Raw genomic sequence first — 18,350 nt, 5'->3', positions numbered from 1 at the left:
AACAAAGACAAAAGCCCCTCTCCCCCTTCCCCAAATAGCCGCTTGCCACAAACTTAAAGTCTTTGTATCGTCTTCTCTTAAATAGAAGAAAGGGGCAGAATGATGGTTCGAAACTCCTGCTCTCTGTGTTTCCTGCCAGAGACAACACTTATCTAGAAGGTGAAAAGGTGTTAAAATCAGCTGCACTTTGCCGTGTGCATTAACAACCCAAAGTCTATATTCTAACCACATCCTGTTATCTTATGCTGGAGTAAAGATAACCGCATGCTTTAATATACATTTAAACTACGGTCCGCAGATTGATCCAACTATCGATAGTGTTGATACCAACATTGATATTGGTATTTTAGGGGTTCAGTATGTAGCCCACTGAATAAATAAATCAGTAATTTTTGGGAAATGAAAAGACATACCTCAAACATGCGCTATGAAAAATGCCTGAAGCTTTTTGTGCTGACTGTCAAGTTTATTTTATTTATTGCCTTTAGCAGATTTAAACAACAGAAGCTGACCCAAAGACCCAAAGTGCTTTAGAGACAGGCTGAATGGTGTGTTTTGTTGTATTACTCAGTACTTTGGAAAGAAAAAAATCACAGTGATTTATTGGTCATTAAAACGTGTGTGAATTGATACATTAATGATGATTCATCTCATAAATCACAACATATTGCTTTTGCATACATAAGCTGCCTTTATTAGTATCGGCAATACTGACTCTGTATTAACTTGATATCAGATCCAAATCTGCAGTGATTTACACCATCATTATTCACCGGGTCTGACAGGCTCTTCCAAATGCGCCTTTTAAGCGAATAAGCCCTGCGTAGTTGGCGCCGGTGCGGTATGCAATCTAACCTCGAATTATGCGGAAAAGCAAGTTTCAACAACCTCTGTATTTCACTTCCTAGTGTAGAGTTTCATGCCATCCGCTCCGCTCAGCCAGTCCCAGACAGTAAAAGGTGATCTGTCTGCAGAACTGTGAGGACGCACCTGAAGAGTGCCACTAGTGGGCTTTGGGCTCAGCAAGCAAAGAGAGATACTGGAACTTTTTGCTGTGGAAACTTTGTGAAGGACCCTGAAGTTCACGTTCTTTCTTTTCTTGTTTCATCCCCTTCAATGCGAGGCATACCTCTGCGCTGAGGAGGCCACCTGTGCGGACTTGTCCGCACCCCAAGTAGGGGAGTGAAACCCAAGCAGACACACCTTTCCATTTTTTTTGGCTATTCGCCGCCCCATCCCAGTCTCTGCCGCTCTCTGAAAGCGGAGGAATAACAGATCAGCTCGCTGAAATGTCCGCAAATGAAAGATCGACCCGAGCTTTCAGAGAGATCCTGCAGAAGCCTGGAAATGACGCCTGCGCAGACTGTGGCGCACCAGGTAGGTTGGGGAAAAAAAAAAATAAGAAGGCTTTAATAACTATGAAAGTGGAAAGTCAGACTATGCTGGATCTATGATAACGTTGCTGGTAAAGCCGTTTATTAAAGTGCACCTTAATGTCTCCTTCGTTTTATGCTAGTCACTACAGCATAGGATTAAATGCTTGCTTAGACCTTTAACACATTTTTAAAGGAAAGGCTTCCAGGCATGCTCGGCGCTGTTCTGACTGTAAGTGTAACAAGGTGAGTTAGGAACGGAGGGAGGAGTTTCCCTGAAGGTGGAGAAGATAGCAGCTGAAGCAGTGAAGTGATGTGGTGGGCCAAGAGAAGAGAAGTTCAGCGCTAATCATGTCTCGACATGCAGTAGAAGGGCCTGCACACACCCTTATCCACTCAGCTCAGCAGTGGAGGTCTTCTTGGTGATCTTTTTTGTTTTAGTTGGTTATAGTTTTTTAATAGAAACAATTTTAAAAATGGGGACATATGGGGAGCTCCATTATAAAGAGGCCATATCTGTATATAAGATGCATAGACGGTGGATAATTAAAGACAATAATAATAAGGGTTTTTTGGGGCTGTTGTAATGGACTTTTCTTTTTTAAATATATTTCTAGACTGATTATTTGTGCAAAGAAATGATCAGCAGACAATGTAGGTAAATATTTACCTCTGGCCTCTGCCTTTGGATGATGCAAATATAAAGGTATCCATGAGAAAACTAAGAGAAACTGGAGGCCTGTAAAGCCATCTTCCGTGATTGACAGATTAGTCAGTGTGTGGAATGTGGAGCAGTTGTTTAGGTTATACAAGCTACCCATGTGTGAATGAATATCCTGCTGTGGCAGATAAAATGGCACAAAGTTATTTTTGCCCGAACATGCTGGCACTACATTTTGTCTGTGTTACAGTATGAGAGAGCCGTCATGCACAGCACATAATGTGTTTCAGTACATCAGAAGGGAAAAAACAAAACAATCACTGAATGTATGCCCTGGAGACATGTAAGAGAGATAGTAGCTCGCTTCCTAATCTTTGTATAATGAAAAAAATACATTATTGAGAAGTCAGGCATGCATTGCTGGAGAGGAACTTCCGTGCTCAAAGACAGGTTTTGCTGTCAGATTCCCAGCATCAGCTCTGGCTACATTCAAGCATATTTACCATGTGTCTTCCTTTTTGGAGACTAAAGGGAATCCCTTTATGTTTCCGATGCCTCGTGCACACGTGGGCTGGTTTCATTTTACTCAGCTGCCTCTGCCCATTGTGAAACATTGCAAAAAATTAGGCATGAGTATTAACCAGTCAGGCACAGTGTATTCCAATTTGCCTTCTACGGTTGGGAAATTAAACACTGCCCTCATTGCTCAGACATCTGTGATTTATACTGATAAGACCAAGCCTTCCTCGCTCTGGTTACTAGGAAATTCGAAAGGTTCTCAGAAAGATAAGACAGGTGTGGCCAGAGCAAAGAAAATGTTTCTCGTATCTTTGAGTTTAGAGGTGAGGCAGATAAATTGCCCTTATAGATTTCAGGCTTGTCGCTGTGTAGCATTGATCTGGTTGGAAGCTCAGAGATTTCAATAATGCTTGCAAACATGCTTTCTCCTATTTAGTGTGAGCCTGATGTGTGAAGCATGTTGTAGTGATAAGTGGTGTGTTGTATGTTCAAATTTTCCAGCTGTCACCTGTCTACCAGGTCTTGCAACAGGTGTTGGCTGATATTTGCAGAGTTTGCTTCACATAGACGCCTATGTTAAAGTGCCTAAATTCACAGTATTTAAAGAGTCAAATATGACTGTAAAACAATGTCTATAGTCTGGCACAAAAGAAAGGACTGTTTGGGTCTGTACATTTTCTTTCCTAGCAAATTTAGGGTGGCAAATTTGATTTATTTATTTTTAATAGCTCACATATTTAGATTTTCTTAATGATTAAGTTGAAGAGTGGCCACATTGAGATTACAAGTGGATACTGACACAGGCTGTTGTAGCTAATAGCTGGCTGCTAGGCCTTACCTCTGCTAATGTGAGTCACTGAACTGAACCTTACATCTATATTTGGTGCTTTTTGATTGATTTATTTTTTTATTTGTCTGTTACTTAGCACTATCTGGTAGATGTGTGTACCTGTGAAAAACACCCATATACTTTGAAGCTTGCTAATCAAAGCCAGCTAGCATTAGCCAATTTAGCACCCCCAAATTAGATTATTTCTTGTTCCACTAACAAGAAAGACTAACAGTGAGGGTTTAAAATGTCCATAGATTTTCAGGGTGACATCAAAGTGGCTATGTTAATCCTTTAATTACTATTATTTCCCGTTGTTGGTGAAAATGTAGCAACACACTGCTAGCTTGTGTTGGTACCTTGAAATATAGTCTGCACATTGGCATACTGAGAATCTCTGTCACAACAAAAATGAAAAGGAAGCCCTATCTTCTTATGCTATTCAGCAGTGATGCATTAAAAGTTATTTATTTTGAATTCTCAGGAAGATAAAAATAAATTATCAAGCTGGAAGAATGAAAATCATGTATGAAAACATTCCACAGAAGACAACTTAAAGAAATTAACCTGGATTTTTAAAAGAAATATTTTTAAATTTAGCTTTCAAAATGTAAGAATAATATGCACTTTGGACATTACTGGTTTGTTTTTTACTAGCCTTAAGGCTTATATTCATTTTTCAGTAAATGTATTGGTTGGAAAAATTGACAGACAGCTAGTCAAGAAGTCAAATCATTTAAAAAAGCCCATGCAGAAAACAAACAAAAGAGCAGTGATGCTGTCTGAATCCAGCCTAACTAATGTTACTACATACTGTCTCTTTTCTTATATCTGATTAGGCTTCAGATTCGGTCTGTTGTGTCTGACAAAGGTAGTGCCCTACCATACTGTAACTGTTCTCTCCACCTTTCTCTCTGCAGACCCTAATTGGGGCTCCTGCACACTGGGAGTGTTCATCTGCCTGGCCTGCTCTGGAATTCACCGCAACATTCCCGACATCAGCAAGGTCAAGTCACTGACCCTGTCCCGCTGGGAGGACCATGAGTTGGAGGTTCTTTTTACTTGTTTTCCTCCAGCCACGGCTGGTTAACCACCTGTTCTCAAGAAACGAAAGTTACCAAGTGGTTTCCTTTTTCCTTATATGCTTAAACCAGAGTCTAAATGTAGATTATTTGTTGTTTTTTGTTTTGTGCTCGTGTTTTTTTCCCCCATGTATATCTCCATGTATCCTGAAACAATCTTAACCTCCTAAGACCCGAACTCTTCCACGGCATGCATTTGCAATTTCTCTTTGATATTTGGGCATATTAGGGCCCGATGAATATAAAAATAAAAAATTGCCAGATTTTTTTTTCCCCCTTATTTTTGTTTTTAAGAAAAATAAGAGCCACATATGAGGATAATAATTTAAAATTTTGATAGAACAGTAGCAGTATAAAGTCCTTGTAAGTGGATATCAGGCCCATGTAGAACAAAATTGAGTATTTTGGTCTAAATAACCCAAAATGTGACGTCCACATATGTGGACGCCAGGTCCTAGGAGGTTAATAATGATACAGTGATTTTTGGTTATACCAACCAAGATATCACCTCTTAAAATGATCAATTGAGGGTTTTATTTACACTGTTTGTGCAGTTATTTGTAATCTTTAGTGGAAACCAGTCACTTTTTTTTGTCAGAGCTAGGTCGATGCCCATTGTTAAGTAAGTTGAACTTACCTGTGTAGTCTTTTTTTTTAGAGAAGCTTTGGCCTCCAGGTCAGATATGATGCCACAAGTCTTTGATGGGCTCACCTGTGGGTTTTTCACTTTGAGAAGAACCTAACAAACACATTTCACAAACCTAGAAGACCAAAAACCACATTCTTAAATAGAGACAAAAAATTAGCTTCAAGAATTTTGCTTCAAAATCCTTATTATAAATCACTATGATAAATCAGTCCTCGGGAATGTCAAAACACTGCATTCCTGCCCACAACATTTTTGTACTGGATTCATGGAAATCAGATAATTAATGATGTGGGTTCTCCGAACATCTTTATCTTAAAATAGTTGCCACATCTGTCATCTTCCCGTAACTGAAATCGGTTTCCTGTAACATCAATGAAGATTTATTCTGGGAATTTAATGCTTCTGCTGAGGAGATGAGAAAATGTGTCCTTTAGCTGTAAAACTGTCTATAGCTCTGCCAAGATGTCAGTCATCCTCAAATAATATGTCTATGTCATGTATGTGTGTGTGTGTGTGTTTTCGTAGTTCATGGCTCAGAATGGCAATGAGCTCATGAAGAGCAAATATGAGGCCGCTGTTCCAGTCTACTACTACAAACCAACCCACAAGGACTGCCAGTGAGTAACCATAGTGACACATATGTCACACTCACATAACTTCTTTTGAACAAGTTTGTAGAAAAAATGTGCATGCATTTGGTTACATAAAGAAAGGAGTTATTTTTTTAGAGCTATGTGTGGGGTTTTTTCTTTAAAGAAAAATCTCCTGTTTTCCAGCCAAACTATAAGTATTAACTATAATTAACAGTGTGACTAGAAGGGGAACACTGATATGCTCAAAACACTCGCCTGTGAATGGACGCAATAAACTTGATGATTACACAGTTTAAACGGTTCCTCCCAATAAATACTTTTACATGGAGCTGACTGTTTAAATCCATGTTCCCATTTCCCTGCAAAGCTGATGTGTTGTTACGTTGCACTGTGATCCCCATGCGCTCAGCTTTGAAATCTTTCAGTGTAAAATGAACAGCTATTCACTTCCTGTGGCTGAAATCTACAGGAGCTCTTGGAGATGTTTGTTTGAGGTTTTTTTCTTTTTTTTAACTTTTCTGCCTGATTGATTTGCTCAAGCTTGGCCAAGTTGAGGGTGTGTCTGGAAAAAGTTTGCCTTTTCAAGTCATCTCACACAATAGATTTAGGACTCCAGTCTGGGCTTTGACTCTTCCAGGGCACAAATCTTTGCACTGTGATTTTGAAGTAAGTTCGGTACTTGCATATGTATAAAACTCAAGCTAGATATTCAGCTTTTAGTTTGACCCTGTTGAGTCATTTTCCTGCAACATATATGGGGTTAAACTGATTTATTTGTTGGACCGGTTGTAATTATCTAATCTAGCCTTTGCTCTGAAGTAATAATCCACAGGATACAGAGAATCCTAACAGCATTTATTTTTATTAGCATAGAATAAAAGTAGGTGGAGAGTCTAAATCCATTTGATCTGTTTCGGTGAATTGTGTAATTGTTTCAGTCAGCACTGCATTAATGTAATAAAGTTATTGTGCAGGATGGTAGTTGCATCAATACTTTTATTTACCTTTGGGTTTGTTATATTTTTGTCAGCTTTCAGCTGGAATCAGTTACTCTGGACAAAGATTATTGCTCTGTCCTCAGCCTAACACAGACCATATCTCTTAAAGAGATGGAAAATTATTTCTACTCTTTTTTCTGCTATCTTTAAGACGCCTGCATTTACATATGTTTTCTTCTGTGATTCTAATGTTAGAGTGCTTAGTCCTTCATGGGTATCACTCCTTCAACTGTGGGATCTTTGCAAATTCATTATGATGCCTATACTATCATTTAGAGTATAGTGGAAGATGGCGGTTGGAGACCAATCTGTGACCAAATTACTGTAACTCTTGCAGTCTCCTTGCTTTTGAAATGTTGCTTTAAAGGTGGTCCAGGTCTGAGACTCATAGTCAGTTGCTGTCGTCAAACTGACTTTGGTGGGTCAAGATGATGGTGAAACTGGAATAACATGGCAATAAAATAGAGTTAGTCTGCTAGTTTTTAAGTGAACTGGGTCAACTTGGCGCTTACATTCTGTTCGCGATCATTCTGCAATTAACTAAGAAAAAATGTGTCGCCTTCTGTTCTAGTTCTGTTGGCATTTATATCTATAGTCAGTAGTGCTGTACGGGAGCCGGTATGGACTCGTCGTCAGTGGTTATCCACACTCACGTATGACTTTCTCAGCCACAGGCTGTGCCAGATTTATAAATTTCTAAACAAACACATGCAGCTAGTTTATTTCAATAATAACCAGATTTCCGCCTAGGGAATTGTAAATTTAGTGCTCAAAATGAAGCCAAGTATTGCACCATTTTTCTTTCAAGTATAAATATGCAATGGGGTTGATGTCTCACATCCCACAGTCTAGGCAGGCACTGCGATGGGCTGATAGAGAGGAACAGCCACACTTCTGAGTGAAACGCACAACCCTAAACTGGCCATCATTCACTGTGGCCCATGATGTTGTAAAACATGTTACAGAGTTGAGTATTTTCACATATTTGTAAGTTTTCAAACTCCAAATATCTGCTGTTGTTCTCAGTAAATATAACAAGATGTCCCATTCCCTATATTGAGATTACTTGAATGTTACACATATGAATTTAACCACCCCTAACATTGCAACATGTAGACATTATTGTAGCACACTGACACAGACCCATTAATAGCTACAAACATATATTGTGTAATATGCACCTTTCAAGGGAACTGAAAGAAAGAAAGATGAATGTTGCTCTGTGTTTGCGCAATGTTGAGAAAAGATGGGGAGATGTTTTCATTATGTACTAATCTCTGTAAAAATATGACTAAAAGCCTGAAATACTGGAATCTCTGCTCACTGTGGAAAGGAAAACAAGCTGTATTCTTGTATGCATCTTTTATCGGGATTGTCCTCCTCCCTCAGACACAGCGTTAACTTCAGTTCAATTCTGCTGTATTTTCAATAAAATCCTAGTATTATTGTTTTTGGAATATGTGGGGCTCGTGTCAGAGTGATTACTGAGTAAAGGGCGATGGGAAAGACATAAAGTTTTGGCACTTCGCTCACAACTTTGAGCCATCCAGGCATGCCGATTGCACATCCATTCTGATAACTCGTTCTAATGCCAAATAAATAAACACTCCTAGTGTGAACTATCACACACATATTATCCGCAAAATAAGATGCTTGGTATTAAATCAGGGTAATTTACTGTAAATTTCCTGCCACAAACTTAGTAACTCAGATTTGTGTGTTTCATTGTTTGATGGAGCAAACAAATAGTGCCTATTGCTGCAGACTGATACGAACACGTTAGCAATCTGTCTGTGTTTTTAAATTAGACGGCAGTTAATTGCAGACCTATCTAAGAGTGCCTGCAATCAGTCTGAGAGTCTGAGATTGACTGAAACAGGCTGCCTTCCATCAGGTGCCCTGCAAACAGGTACTGGTTTTATTTTGTTGTATTTATCTGCGGCACCTTAAAGGCCGGAGCAATAAAGGTTGGGGACTGGTGCTTTAACCTGCTCAGTGTTGCTGTGTATCTTAATGTAGCACATGCAAGTTCTAAATGACACTGATGCAGTAATCTGCAAAAGGATCTTTTCACTCAGGAGTGTATCTGTTTATGTCTATCAGCCCAACGCAGCAGGTGCAATGCTACTTGCAAAGGCAATAATCTGCATGTAATTTCTTTATAACTCAGGATAGTTGCAATTTAACAAGCTGAAAGAAGATGCTGCCAAACTCATCTTTCTAAATACTTTAGATGTCACTGTTTAGGCATGTAGTTCACATAAAGTAGGAATATTAAAAAGGATTGTTTTGTGAGTCTCCTGCAGATCTGAATTGGTTTTAATTTTTGGTGTTGTTTGTGTTTACTGTTCACAAAATACACAAGACTATTAATGTGCTTTTATTGCACAAGCACAAGCTTTACAAGCTAGTTCTGTTTACACTTCATCTGTGTGCTCAGGGTGTTGAGGGAGCAGTGGATACGAGCGAAGTACGAAAGGAGGGAGTTCTCTGAGCCTGGAAAATTCACATATGAAGAAGGTGAGTGCACAGGTGTATAATTACACAAACCCCCTCTATGTTATGACACGTTCAAATTCATGATTGACCTTGTTGGCTTCCTGCAGGAATAAGAGATGGCATGTTGATGAAAAGAGGGCGGGACAACGGGCAGTTCCTCAGCAGGCGATTTGTCCTTTCAGAGAGGGAGGGGACTCTGAAGTATTTTACCAAATATGATGTAAGCATTCTTTAGACAAGGCATGCAGGTACCAATTCCCATTCATACAACCACAACACAAATACCTCCTTTGGAGCAGACCTTAAAGACAAAGACATAGTATCATGCAGACAGCACCCCTGTGATGTATAATGCAGTATTTTGTTATACACTGTCTTGGTAATTATGTATACCTACCAAAAGAGAGCAAAATAAGTACTTGCACCCTCTGCTGCATTCAAGCGTGCTCAGACAAGCTTAACCAACAGTCTGTCCCCTCTGTCAGTGTGGCTGATTCACTAAGCTGTACACCACCCAAACCAATTAGGCCTTGAAGCACTGGGAGCACTTTGTTTGTCACAGTAAACCAGCTCAGGGGAAGAGGGAATAATATATTGTAAGGGGGGGGGAGTAGGTGCCATGTTGAATATGCTATAGCAAACAATTAAAAAACAAATCTCATGCAGTCTGAGAAGTAGTAAAGGTAAAAGTGTCACTGGATTTCTTTTCAGACTTTTTATGCTGTTAGGTTGGTTGGAACTCAGGAAAAGCTTGAGGTATGCAAAATGTTAAGCTCCAACTGGCTGCTCCTCAGCCAATTTCACTTTTCTTGCTGATTTATCATGCTGAAGAGGCAAAACCCAAACCAAGAAGGGAAATTGTCATCAACTGTCAAATCTTTCATAAATAACCATAGCTGTATTTGTTCTTTGTGTAAGTCAAGGACAAGAGAACAGACATGGATTCAGCTTCCAGAGATGCCCATCTAAATTCAAGTCAGGGAAGATTAAAGCACAGCATCCACAAACATGTTTGCTGGGATTAGTGTCGGTCTTAGAGATGATGGTTATCAGTGATGCGGACCGATGTGCAGATAATAGCTTTGAATGCAGTGACACAACACAAAATACAGGCTTAGGGTGTGATACCATACAGATACTCACTGCATCAATATACATTTTTTCTGGTTAAGAAGTGATGAAAAAAAGTTCTTTTTTATTACCACGCCTGTTCAAAACCGTAAAAGTGTGATTGTCCCAGAGATTTATTTGTTTTTATTCAACTGAGGGTCCCAAAGAGGAATGTTTATTCATTGAAGACCACAAAAGAAAATTGCAGGATTATTTCTTTTTGGAATCTCTGAGGCCTTTTCTATAAAACATGATTAACAAGAGTGGATTTTCATGTGCTCTATATATTTATGATTTGAGATGGTGACACTTTTTTGTAGCACTTCACCCCCTGAATCCCAAATTCATTTCACTGTAATAGTTTATCAGAGTGTGTCCACAAGATGCATTAGGCATATTTTTACACATATAGCAGGAACAAGTAACAACAGCCTTGGTTAGAAAATCATATTTTTCAATTAATCATGTTAATTATTATGTTAAACAACATAAAACATGTGCAAATAATAGGTCAAACAGCTCTAACCAGGGCTTATTATGAGATCTATCTATGCAAACGGCTGCATTTCGTACAAATACACAGTTATTTCCCTCCTGTTTTCTGCAGGCTAAGGAGCCCAAAGCAGTGATAAAGGTGGACAGCATCAATGCAACCTTCCAGCCAGAGAAGATAGGAAACCCCAACGGCCTGCAGATTACTTACCTCAAAGACTACAGCACCCGAAATATGTTTGTCTACCATGACAATGGCAAGGTCTGCATTTCTGTGATCACTGGTTTATAATCAATCAGCATGTATTAAAAGTCCTAAGGAGAAATAGTGAGGACTTTTGCGCTTAAGCAGTGTGAACCTCTCGGGCTGAATGAATACAATACCTTTCTTAGAGAAAATCTAAAGCTTTTTTATGTATTCTTGACTGTCCACTAATTTAAACAGCAGAAGCTGGCATCGGATATTTGTCATCTGTCACATTAAGAGACAGACGTGTTCAAAACTACCTGGCTCTTGTCGTTGGAGGAGAGTTTCCAAACCTTTACAAAACCATCTGTACCAATTTGTGCAGGCTGACGGAATCCATTAGCAGATGACATTCAAGCACGGCATCCATTATTCTGTGTCACTCAGACCACATTGAAATATATGGAGCAGTTCAGAACTGCCATCAGGCTGAGGAGTTATTTGTAGCAGTCTGACATTAGAGACTTGAGTCTCCTGCAAAATCACATCACAATCATAAAATCACTTCTGATTTGGAAAGTCATTGTTCCAGTTTATAAATACTCTTGCACATTTTGGCATAAAAAAAACTCTTACAATTTTGAGCAAAACATATAAAAGATAAAAATTGAAAAAATAATGATAAAACGTATAAACAACAGTGTTATAGGAAGGAAAATCCATGTGTTCTGCCACAAAAGAAATGTACACGTGGTAAACAGTGGTAAAATGCTAGTAAAACTGACTTAATGGGGTTTCCTGAAGTGTTTTACCGATTTCTCTACATCTATAACAACTTATAGTGCTTTTATTCCTCATAATAACGAGTGTACACATGTCACAACTATGTTTTATATAACTCAGCTGTTTCATTTGGGTTTTGGCTAACAGGTAGATTCACACAGCCAGTAGCTACCTACTAGCTATCAATCAATCAGTCTTTATTTATAAAGCACTTTTCATACAGCAATGTAGCACAAAGTGCTTTACATGGTGAAAAGCAGCCCACCCCACCCCGCCCTCCAAGTCACTCCCCACACTCTCATTAACATAAACAATCATGGATACACCACCCCCCCCCCCCCAACTGTAACACAGGGAGCCGTCTGCACGGGAGCCGGTCACAGACCGCAGCCTCCAGGCTGGGCACACAGCAGGAGGGAGGCAAAGAAGCCCCCCAGCCAGGCTGAGAGGACCCACAGAGCCCCAGCAGCCACGGTCGATCACAGCCCCAGTGCAGAGAGCCCCCTCCGAGGAAACACTGGAGATATGACCTAATAAGAATATATACAGGATAAAAAGATAAAATAAATAAGAGTGGGATACAGTATAAATATAAATAGAGTAAGAAGATAAAAAATTAATAAGAATAAAATCAATAAATATTAGTTTAAACCTAAATTAATAATATAAATAGAATAACAGGATAGAATAAATAAGCATAAAATAAATAAACGTTAGTTAAAAGCTAAATTAAAAAGGTGGATCTTGAGCCTGTTTTTAAAAACATGAACGTTCTCTGCGGCCCTGAGCTCCTCCGGCAGGCTGTTCCACAGACGAGGACCATACCACTGAAAAGCTGCCTCTCCGTGAGTATGTGTCCTGACTTTAGGGACAATCAAAAGGCCAGTACCAGAGGACCTCAGGGTCCGCGAGGGTTCGTATGGTAAAAGCAGATCTGAGAGATAAGAAGGCCCAAGACCATTAAGACATTTAAAAACCAATAAAAGAACTTTAAAATCGACCCTGAAACACACGGGGAGCCAATGCAGTGATTCTAAAACCGGTGTAATGTGGGCCCGCCCTCTGGTCTTCGTCAGCACACGAGCTGCAGAGTTTTGTAAAAGTTGTAAAGGTGAAATATTCTTTTTGGGGAGACCAGAGAGCAGGGCATTACAGTAATCAATGCGACTGGTAATAAAAGCATGCATCAGCATCTCCGTGTTGGCCCGAGAGAGAATAGGGCGGACTCTGGCTATATTTTTTAGATGATAAAATCCAATTTTGGTTACATGTTTAATATGTGGGATAAAACCAAGCTCAGAGTCAAAAATAACACATATGCTAACTGTCACTAAACTGAACTGTTTGTGCTGAGTTTGTGTATTTTGGATAATTTTAATGCAATTATGTGTTAAATAACAGAATGTGTCATACAATTATTGTACTAACAGATAATTAGTAGACATCTGTTCAGTTCAGCTAAAGAGGCTTTTATCTTTTTAGCATGTTGTAGCTTAGATTATATGCCAACAAGCCCAACTTCACTAATCCTCCAAACATTGCTGGTATTTAGTCTTCTTTGCTTAAGTCCAAAGTGAAAGCAGAGCCATAGGTTTTAGGGGTTTTTTTGTGGTTTGTTTTTTTTTGTTTTTTTAGAAATAGTTCAGTCATAACATAGTATATCATCTTTAGGATAAAACTAGCTAGGTAACCACCTGCTAGCTTCTTACTGCCAGAGTTAGCATGGGACCCAGAAATGGGTAATGACGTTAGACTTTGACATTAAACACTTGCTCCTCACACTCTGGTTCAGATGTGTTCACCTCTGACTCAACACATCAAAAAGGAAAAATTTTAAAGTAGAGGCTTTAAAACTGGATTTGACAAACCATTTCATGTCATAATGACGGCGATAATCATCTTTTAGTCAGTGAGGTTAACATTTTTGGCTTTAACTGCTCCTGGATTTTCCTATAATTTGATCCAAAAAATAAAAAATGTACCTCCTCTTTTCTAAATCACAACGAGAAGAAAATTAGAGTAAGAACTAAATACTCTCTTTTTTATCCTCTAACCTTTCAGGAGATTGTTGACTGGTTTAATTCAATTCGTGCTGTTCAGCTTCACTATCTAAAGGTGGCCTTTCCCGGGGCAACCGATGCTGAGGTAAACACACACATGCACGCCCACCTACCTTAAAATAAATATTTACATTGTTTTTAGGTTTCTTTTAATAGGTAGGCTCATGAATACTATGTCTGAACCATAGAACTCCATTACACTAAAACAATAATATTCTTATAATATTCTTTTTTTTTAATCTCATTGTTTTTTCTTTTTGCTTATTGCTCTTAGCTGGTACCCAGACTTACCCGAAACTTTGTCAAGGAAGGATATATGGAAAAGACAGGTCCCAGGGCAAGTACACATTTATGCATTCATTTTTGCTTTATTTAGCCTTTTCATTTCCTTCTATTTCTCAATGCAGCCACTGACCCTTACAGTGGCAGGCTCAAGCACACTGGGATATTTTCCACAAGTTAATAAATGTAGATTTGGAGATACTGAAAAAACCTTACAATTCTTTAAAAAAAAAAACACACAACAACAACAACAAAAGAATAAAAGCACAATTTGCTAAATATACTTAAAAATAAGGGGGTGCTGTATACTTTGCTACAGGTGGTGTAGAGTGGAGGTCTGCTGTTTTTTAACCACCTGCTTGCAGTTTTTGTCTCGACAGTGGGTCAATTTACTAGTAGACCCGGTTAATAATTTACATTAAATCCACTGTACTTTACTTGTTAATAGCTCTCAAGTAGGTAGTAGGAACTGTGCTGTATACCATTACATCAGTCTGCAAAGGTTATATACATTTCTCTGAGCCATAATCAGCAAGCCTGCCATTTTGCCAGAGATACAGACGAGGTTATGTAGGTGCCTCAATGCATCTGTTTCTGCAATAGTGAGACTACTCTCAGTCCCACCTCCTCACATAGGAAGGTTTGGGAAGCACTCCTTGTGTTTATAACGTCACACTCTGATGACCAAGTGTGGGACTTCCCCACATCTGTCTTTAAAATGGCTTCGGATTTGTCATTGCTATCCAACCATCATTTATTGCTGATAACCAGACTTCTCCTGGAATCTAGAAAGCATGTGGTGATGTGATATGAAGGTGCCAAGAGAGGAACTTTAGTACTGCATGAGGAAGTCAGGAGTAGCAGAGAGGTTTGTTAGGCTGGTGCAGGACATGTGTGAGGACAGCGAGACAGCGGTAGGAGTGACAGATGGGTTCAAGGTAGGAGTAGGATTACATCTGGGATCGTCTCTGAGCCCCTTCTTGTTTGCAGTAATGATGGATAGGTTGACAAATCAGGCCAGGCAGGAGTCTACGTGGACTATAATGTTTGTGAGAGTAGAGAGCAAGTCAAAGATAGCCTGAAGAGGTGGAGGTATGTGCAGGAGACAGAATGAATGAAAGTGAGTTGAAAAAAGACATTATTAGTGTGACAGATGAGGGTGATGGGGATAGGGTGAGACGGAGGGAGGTGATTTGTTGTGGTGAATCAGAAAACGACCTCCTCTGGAGCTATGCATACATCTTATCACAGGGGCAGGCTCGGTGAAAATCCTATTTGCAGCCAGCAAATGTCAGATGGTGTTCTTTTAGTAGTCATGCAATAATGATGCAACTGCAGTTCTTAGATGATTACCGCTTTAAAACAAAATCTTCAGTTTAAATAATCTAGAAGAGATTTCTTTTATAGATAACATCTTAACGTGGCAATTCTGATGTTATCTATAATGTGTTAAATCCCTTATTTATTGAATTTAGCAAAATAAATACCTCAGCCAAATTTGAGTACTAAACCAGGATCGAGACAAATTTTCTATTCAACAAGTCAGACACAGTCCCTTCCTTTAAATCTTCAGTGATCCCAGCTCTCACTCTCCCATCGTTAATTGAATAGCAGCTGGGATAATATGCTAACAAGCTCAGCCGTCAGTGCATCTGCCTTTCACCTCTGCCTAACATGCTGAGTGACAGCTGAGAGCACCTACTTGCATCTGTGCGACAGGGAATGAAGAGCTTCCAGCTGAGGGTGGACTAAATTCTCAGGTGTCAAATGCACACACAAAACATAGACGTGCGAAGAGGGGATTTGTACACAGGCACATACTCACGCACGGTTGCACAGACAGGCAGCTGTTGTCACACAGAGGAATCATTCAGACACAAGTACCTGCACAGGAAACACCCAGCAACCTGATCCTCAGCGAAACAGGCAACTCTGCATTCAGAGGCATGCAAACGCAGACACTCGGTTTAATCTGGGTCTGTCGGGCTGAGAGATGAAAGAAGTCACCAACTTGCTGCGTTGGGCTGATTTACTAAATGGATGTCATAATTCATTTCCTTCGCACCTGTGTGAGGCCTATTTGTGGAAGGAGTCAGCTTGCAAAATGAGAAGGGAACAGTCAGTTGTTCAGCACAATGACAATATCAAACACTTTTACGAGCACAGTTTGGCAGCAGTCGGGGACCCGAGCGTCCTGATTATTTGAAAAGAGCTCAAGCTGCTTGTGCACTTCAGTAAACTCTCCAAAGGTGCCGTGCTTCACTTTTCTTCGATAGCTGCTTTCACAGTGGATTTGAAAATGCTGCACTCGTGTAAAGTTTCAGCCGTGACAAGTTTTCAAATTAAACATCAGTGCTATGAGAGAAGTGCGATAAACATTCAGATGGGAGCTGTCAAGAGGAAACCTGTTTGACAATGTTAAGTGCCTAACAATAAGGAAAGCTTTCATATCACCCTTGAAAGCCCGAAATCAGCTTTAACGCACATTCATGGCTAAATCACAGATACGAAAGCAGGCTACACCCCTCATTCATGAAAAGTAAAGTATTGTAAAATGATTAAATTAGACTGCACAGTTGGGATAAAAACAGTCATTGCATGTGTAAGGGGCTACTAGCCCAGCTATGTAGGGGTGAAGAGGCACACAGGCTGCCCTGAACGACTAAAGGGTGGTGGGATCTGAGTCCGTAACCCCCCCCCTAGTACAGTTGACCCTGATACTTACTTCTGTAAGAATGATTTTTGCTATCTGGCTGCTACAGGCACAGAAGAAGGGCTCCGGGGCCCAAACATGCGAAACAAACAGTGCCTGGCGCGCTGAATATTAACACAGCCTCGCTTACCTCCGTTTTTTCTGTACCTAACCAGACAACTCGGGTGCCCCTACTCCAAGGCAACCTGGGTTGGACAGAAGCATATAACAACGACTTTTTAAACAACGTGGCCCCTTTTATTCGTTCGGATGGCCCTCATGAACCAAAACTGATCATCAATTCTAACAGGGCCCTGGAGAGCAAATGGCGAAGGCCAGGAAACTCCCCAGGACCAAAGAAATAAAAGAAATAAAATAAAATAAATCAAACAGGCTGGTGTGACCCAAATGTTGTGAGTCCTCAACCCCACCCAAACCACACTAGCCACAGACAAAGGGGAGCAAAGATCACAATACAGAAGAACAATTAAGGTTAACACAGAAATTCCCTTATTTCGAATGGTTAACACAGTTTCATCACATTACTTGCAATATCTAAACAACAACACACAAAAAAATAATTCCAGTCTTTACAATCCGATCCAGTGAATTGTCCCTGGTATGTGGACGCAATAAACAGTTCTAGGGGTAGCTGCCGTGAACCAGAGTTCAAGTCTGTTAGGCTGCCCAGAAATTCCGCAGCCGGAGTAGAACATCCAGTCACAGGTTTGCAAAAAAACAAAGAACACAGAAACTGTACCTTCGCCTCCAGAGAAACAGGCGTGAAGAACCAGCGGGTTAGAAAAGAGCGATGCTCTCACATACGGCCAGCTGGAGCAGGGTGAACGGTCGGGACGTCGTCTGAGTGGCAGGGTAATCCAAACATCGGGTCCGCGGAATGCATCGGAGCTCCGGCTGTCCCCGGCGGTGCGAAGCCAAGCCGTCCAACTCCCCTCCCGGAAACACGCTAGCTCTTCGCCAGGCGGCCGCGCTGCCTCGCTTTCTATCCGTGCTCTACAGTCAAACTCTGCCTATAGCGACGGGAAACTGAGGTGAGTTAAGAGGGAACGGCCGCTAGCCTTAGCTCTTACTTAGCTCCCCTGCTCACGCTATCTCCGTTGACACTGCACCCTAGCGCCGCGCGCGGTGACCGGAGCCGGATTCCACACACAGAGGGAAACTCCGCATAGACTCACTGCGGTACCGTAACCTCCCGGTTACTCTTCGTTCGGGTTTGGTTCTGACCGCCGGACTTTCCTGGTGTCTTCGCTGTAAAGGCACGCGCGCGCTTCCTACCGCAACCCGCTCGCTCTCTCTCGCGCGTGCACAAACTCTCCCCAATACGTCACTTCCCCTTGGCTTATTCAGGCAGGCTGCTAGAGACCCTACATGGCAGTTTTCCCCAAGTTATAAGTATGTGCCCTCACATTTCCCCCCAGCTAAACCCTGCCACACCAGCGACGTCTCCGGCCGTGCATCCCTGTAACAAACACAGAATAACACATATTAACTCACTTGTTCAGTAACACACTATATCATTC

The 18,350-nt window shown here is 40.6% G+C and overlaps 1 protein-coding gene across 2 annotated transcripts in view; it reads left to right on the top strand.

Moving 5' to 3' along the window:
- Positions 1-920: 920 nt before the first annotated feature.
- The window catches only part of zgc:92360 (arf-GAP with dual PH domain-containing protein 1), a 31,805-nt gene continuing 14,375 nt past the window's right edge, over positions 921-18,350 (top strand). The window contains exons 1-8 of one of the 2 annotated variants that reach the window (XM_019360320.2): positions 921-1,377; positions 4,303-4,433; positions 5,639-5,730; positions 9,145-9,224; positions 9,311-9,423; positions 10,921-11,067; positions 13,837-13,920; positions 14,110-14,172. In XM_019360320.2, coding sequence (XP_019215865.1) covers positions 1,290-1,377; positions 4,303-4,433; positions 5,639-5,730; positions 9,145-9,224; positions 9,311-9,423; positions 10,921-11,067; positions 13,837-13,920; positions 14,110-14,172 — 798 coding nt within the window. In that variant the 5' untranslated portion in view covers positions 921-1,289. The remainder of the gene's footprint in view (positions 1,378-4,302; positions 4,434-5,638; positions 5,731-9,144; positions 9,225-9,310; positions 9,424-10,920; positions 11,068-13,836; positions 13,921-14,109; positions 14,173-18,350) is intronic. The other variant, XM_003456563.4, reaches the window with a different exon arrangement.

This window comes from Oreochromis niloticus, linkage group LG6, assembly GCF_001858045.2.
Source record: "Oreochromis niloticus isolate F11D_XX linkage group LG6, O_niloticus_UMD_NMBU, whole genome shotgun sequence".
Taxonomy (NCBI): Eukaryota; Metazoa; Chordata; class Actinopteri; order Cichliformes; family Cichlidae; genus Oreochromis; species Oreochromis niloticus.
The sequence above is the reverse complement of the archived record's forward strand: the minus strand, read 5'-3'. Positions and strand labels throughout refer to the sequence as shown.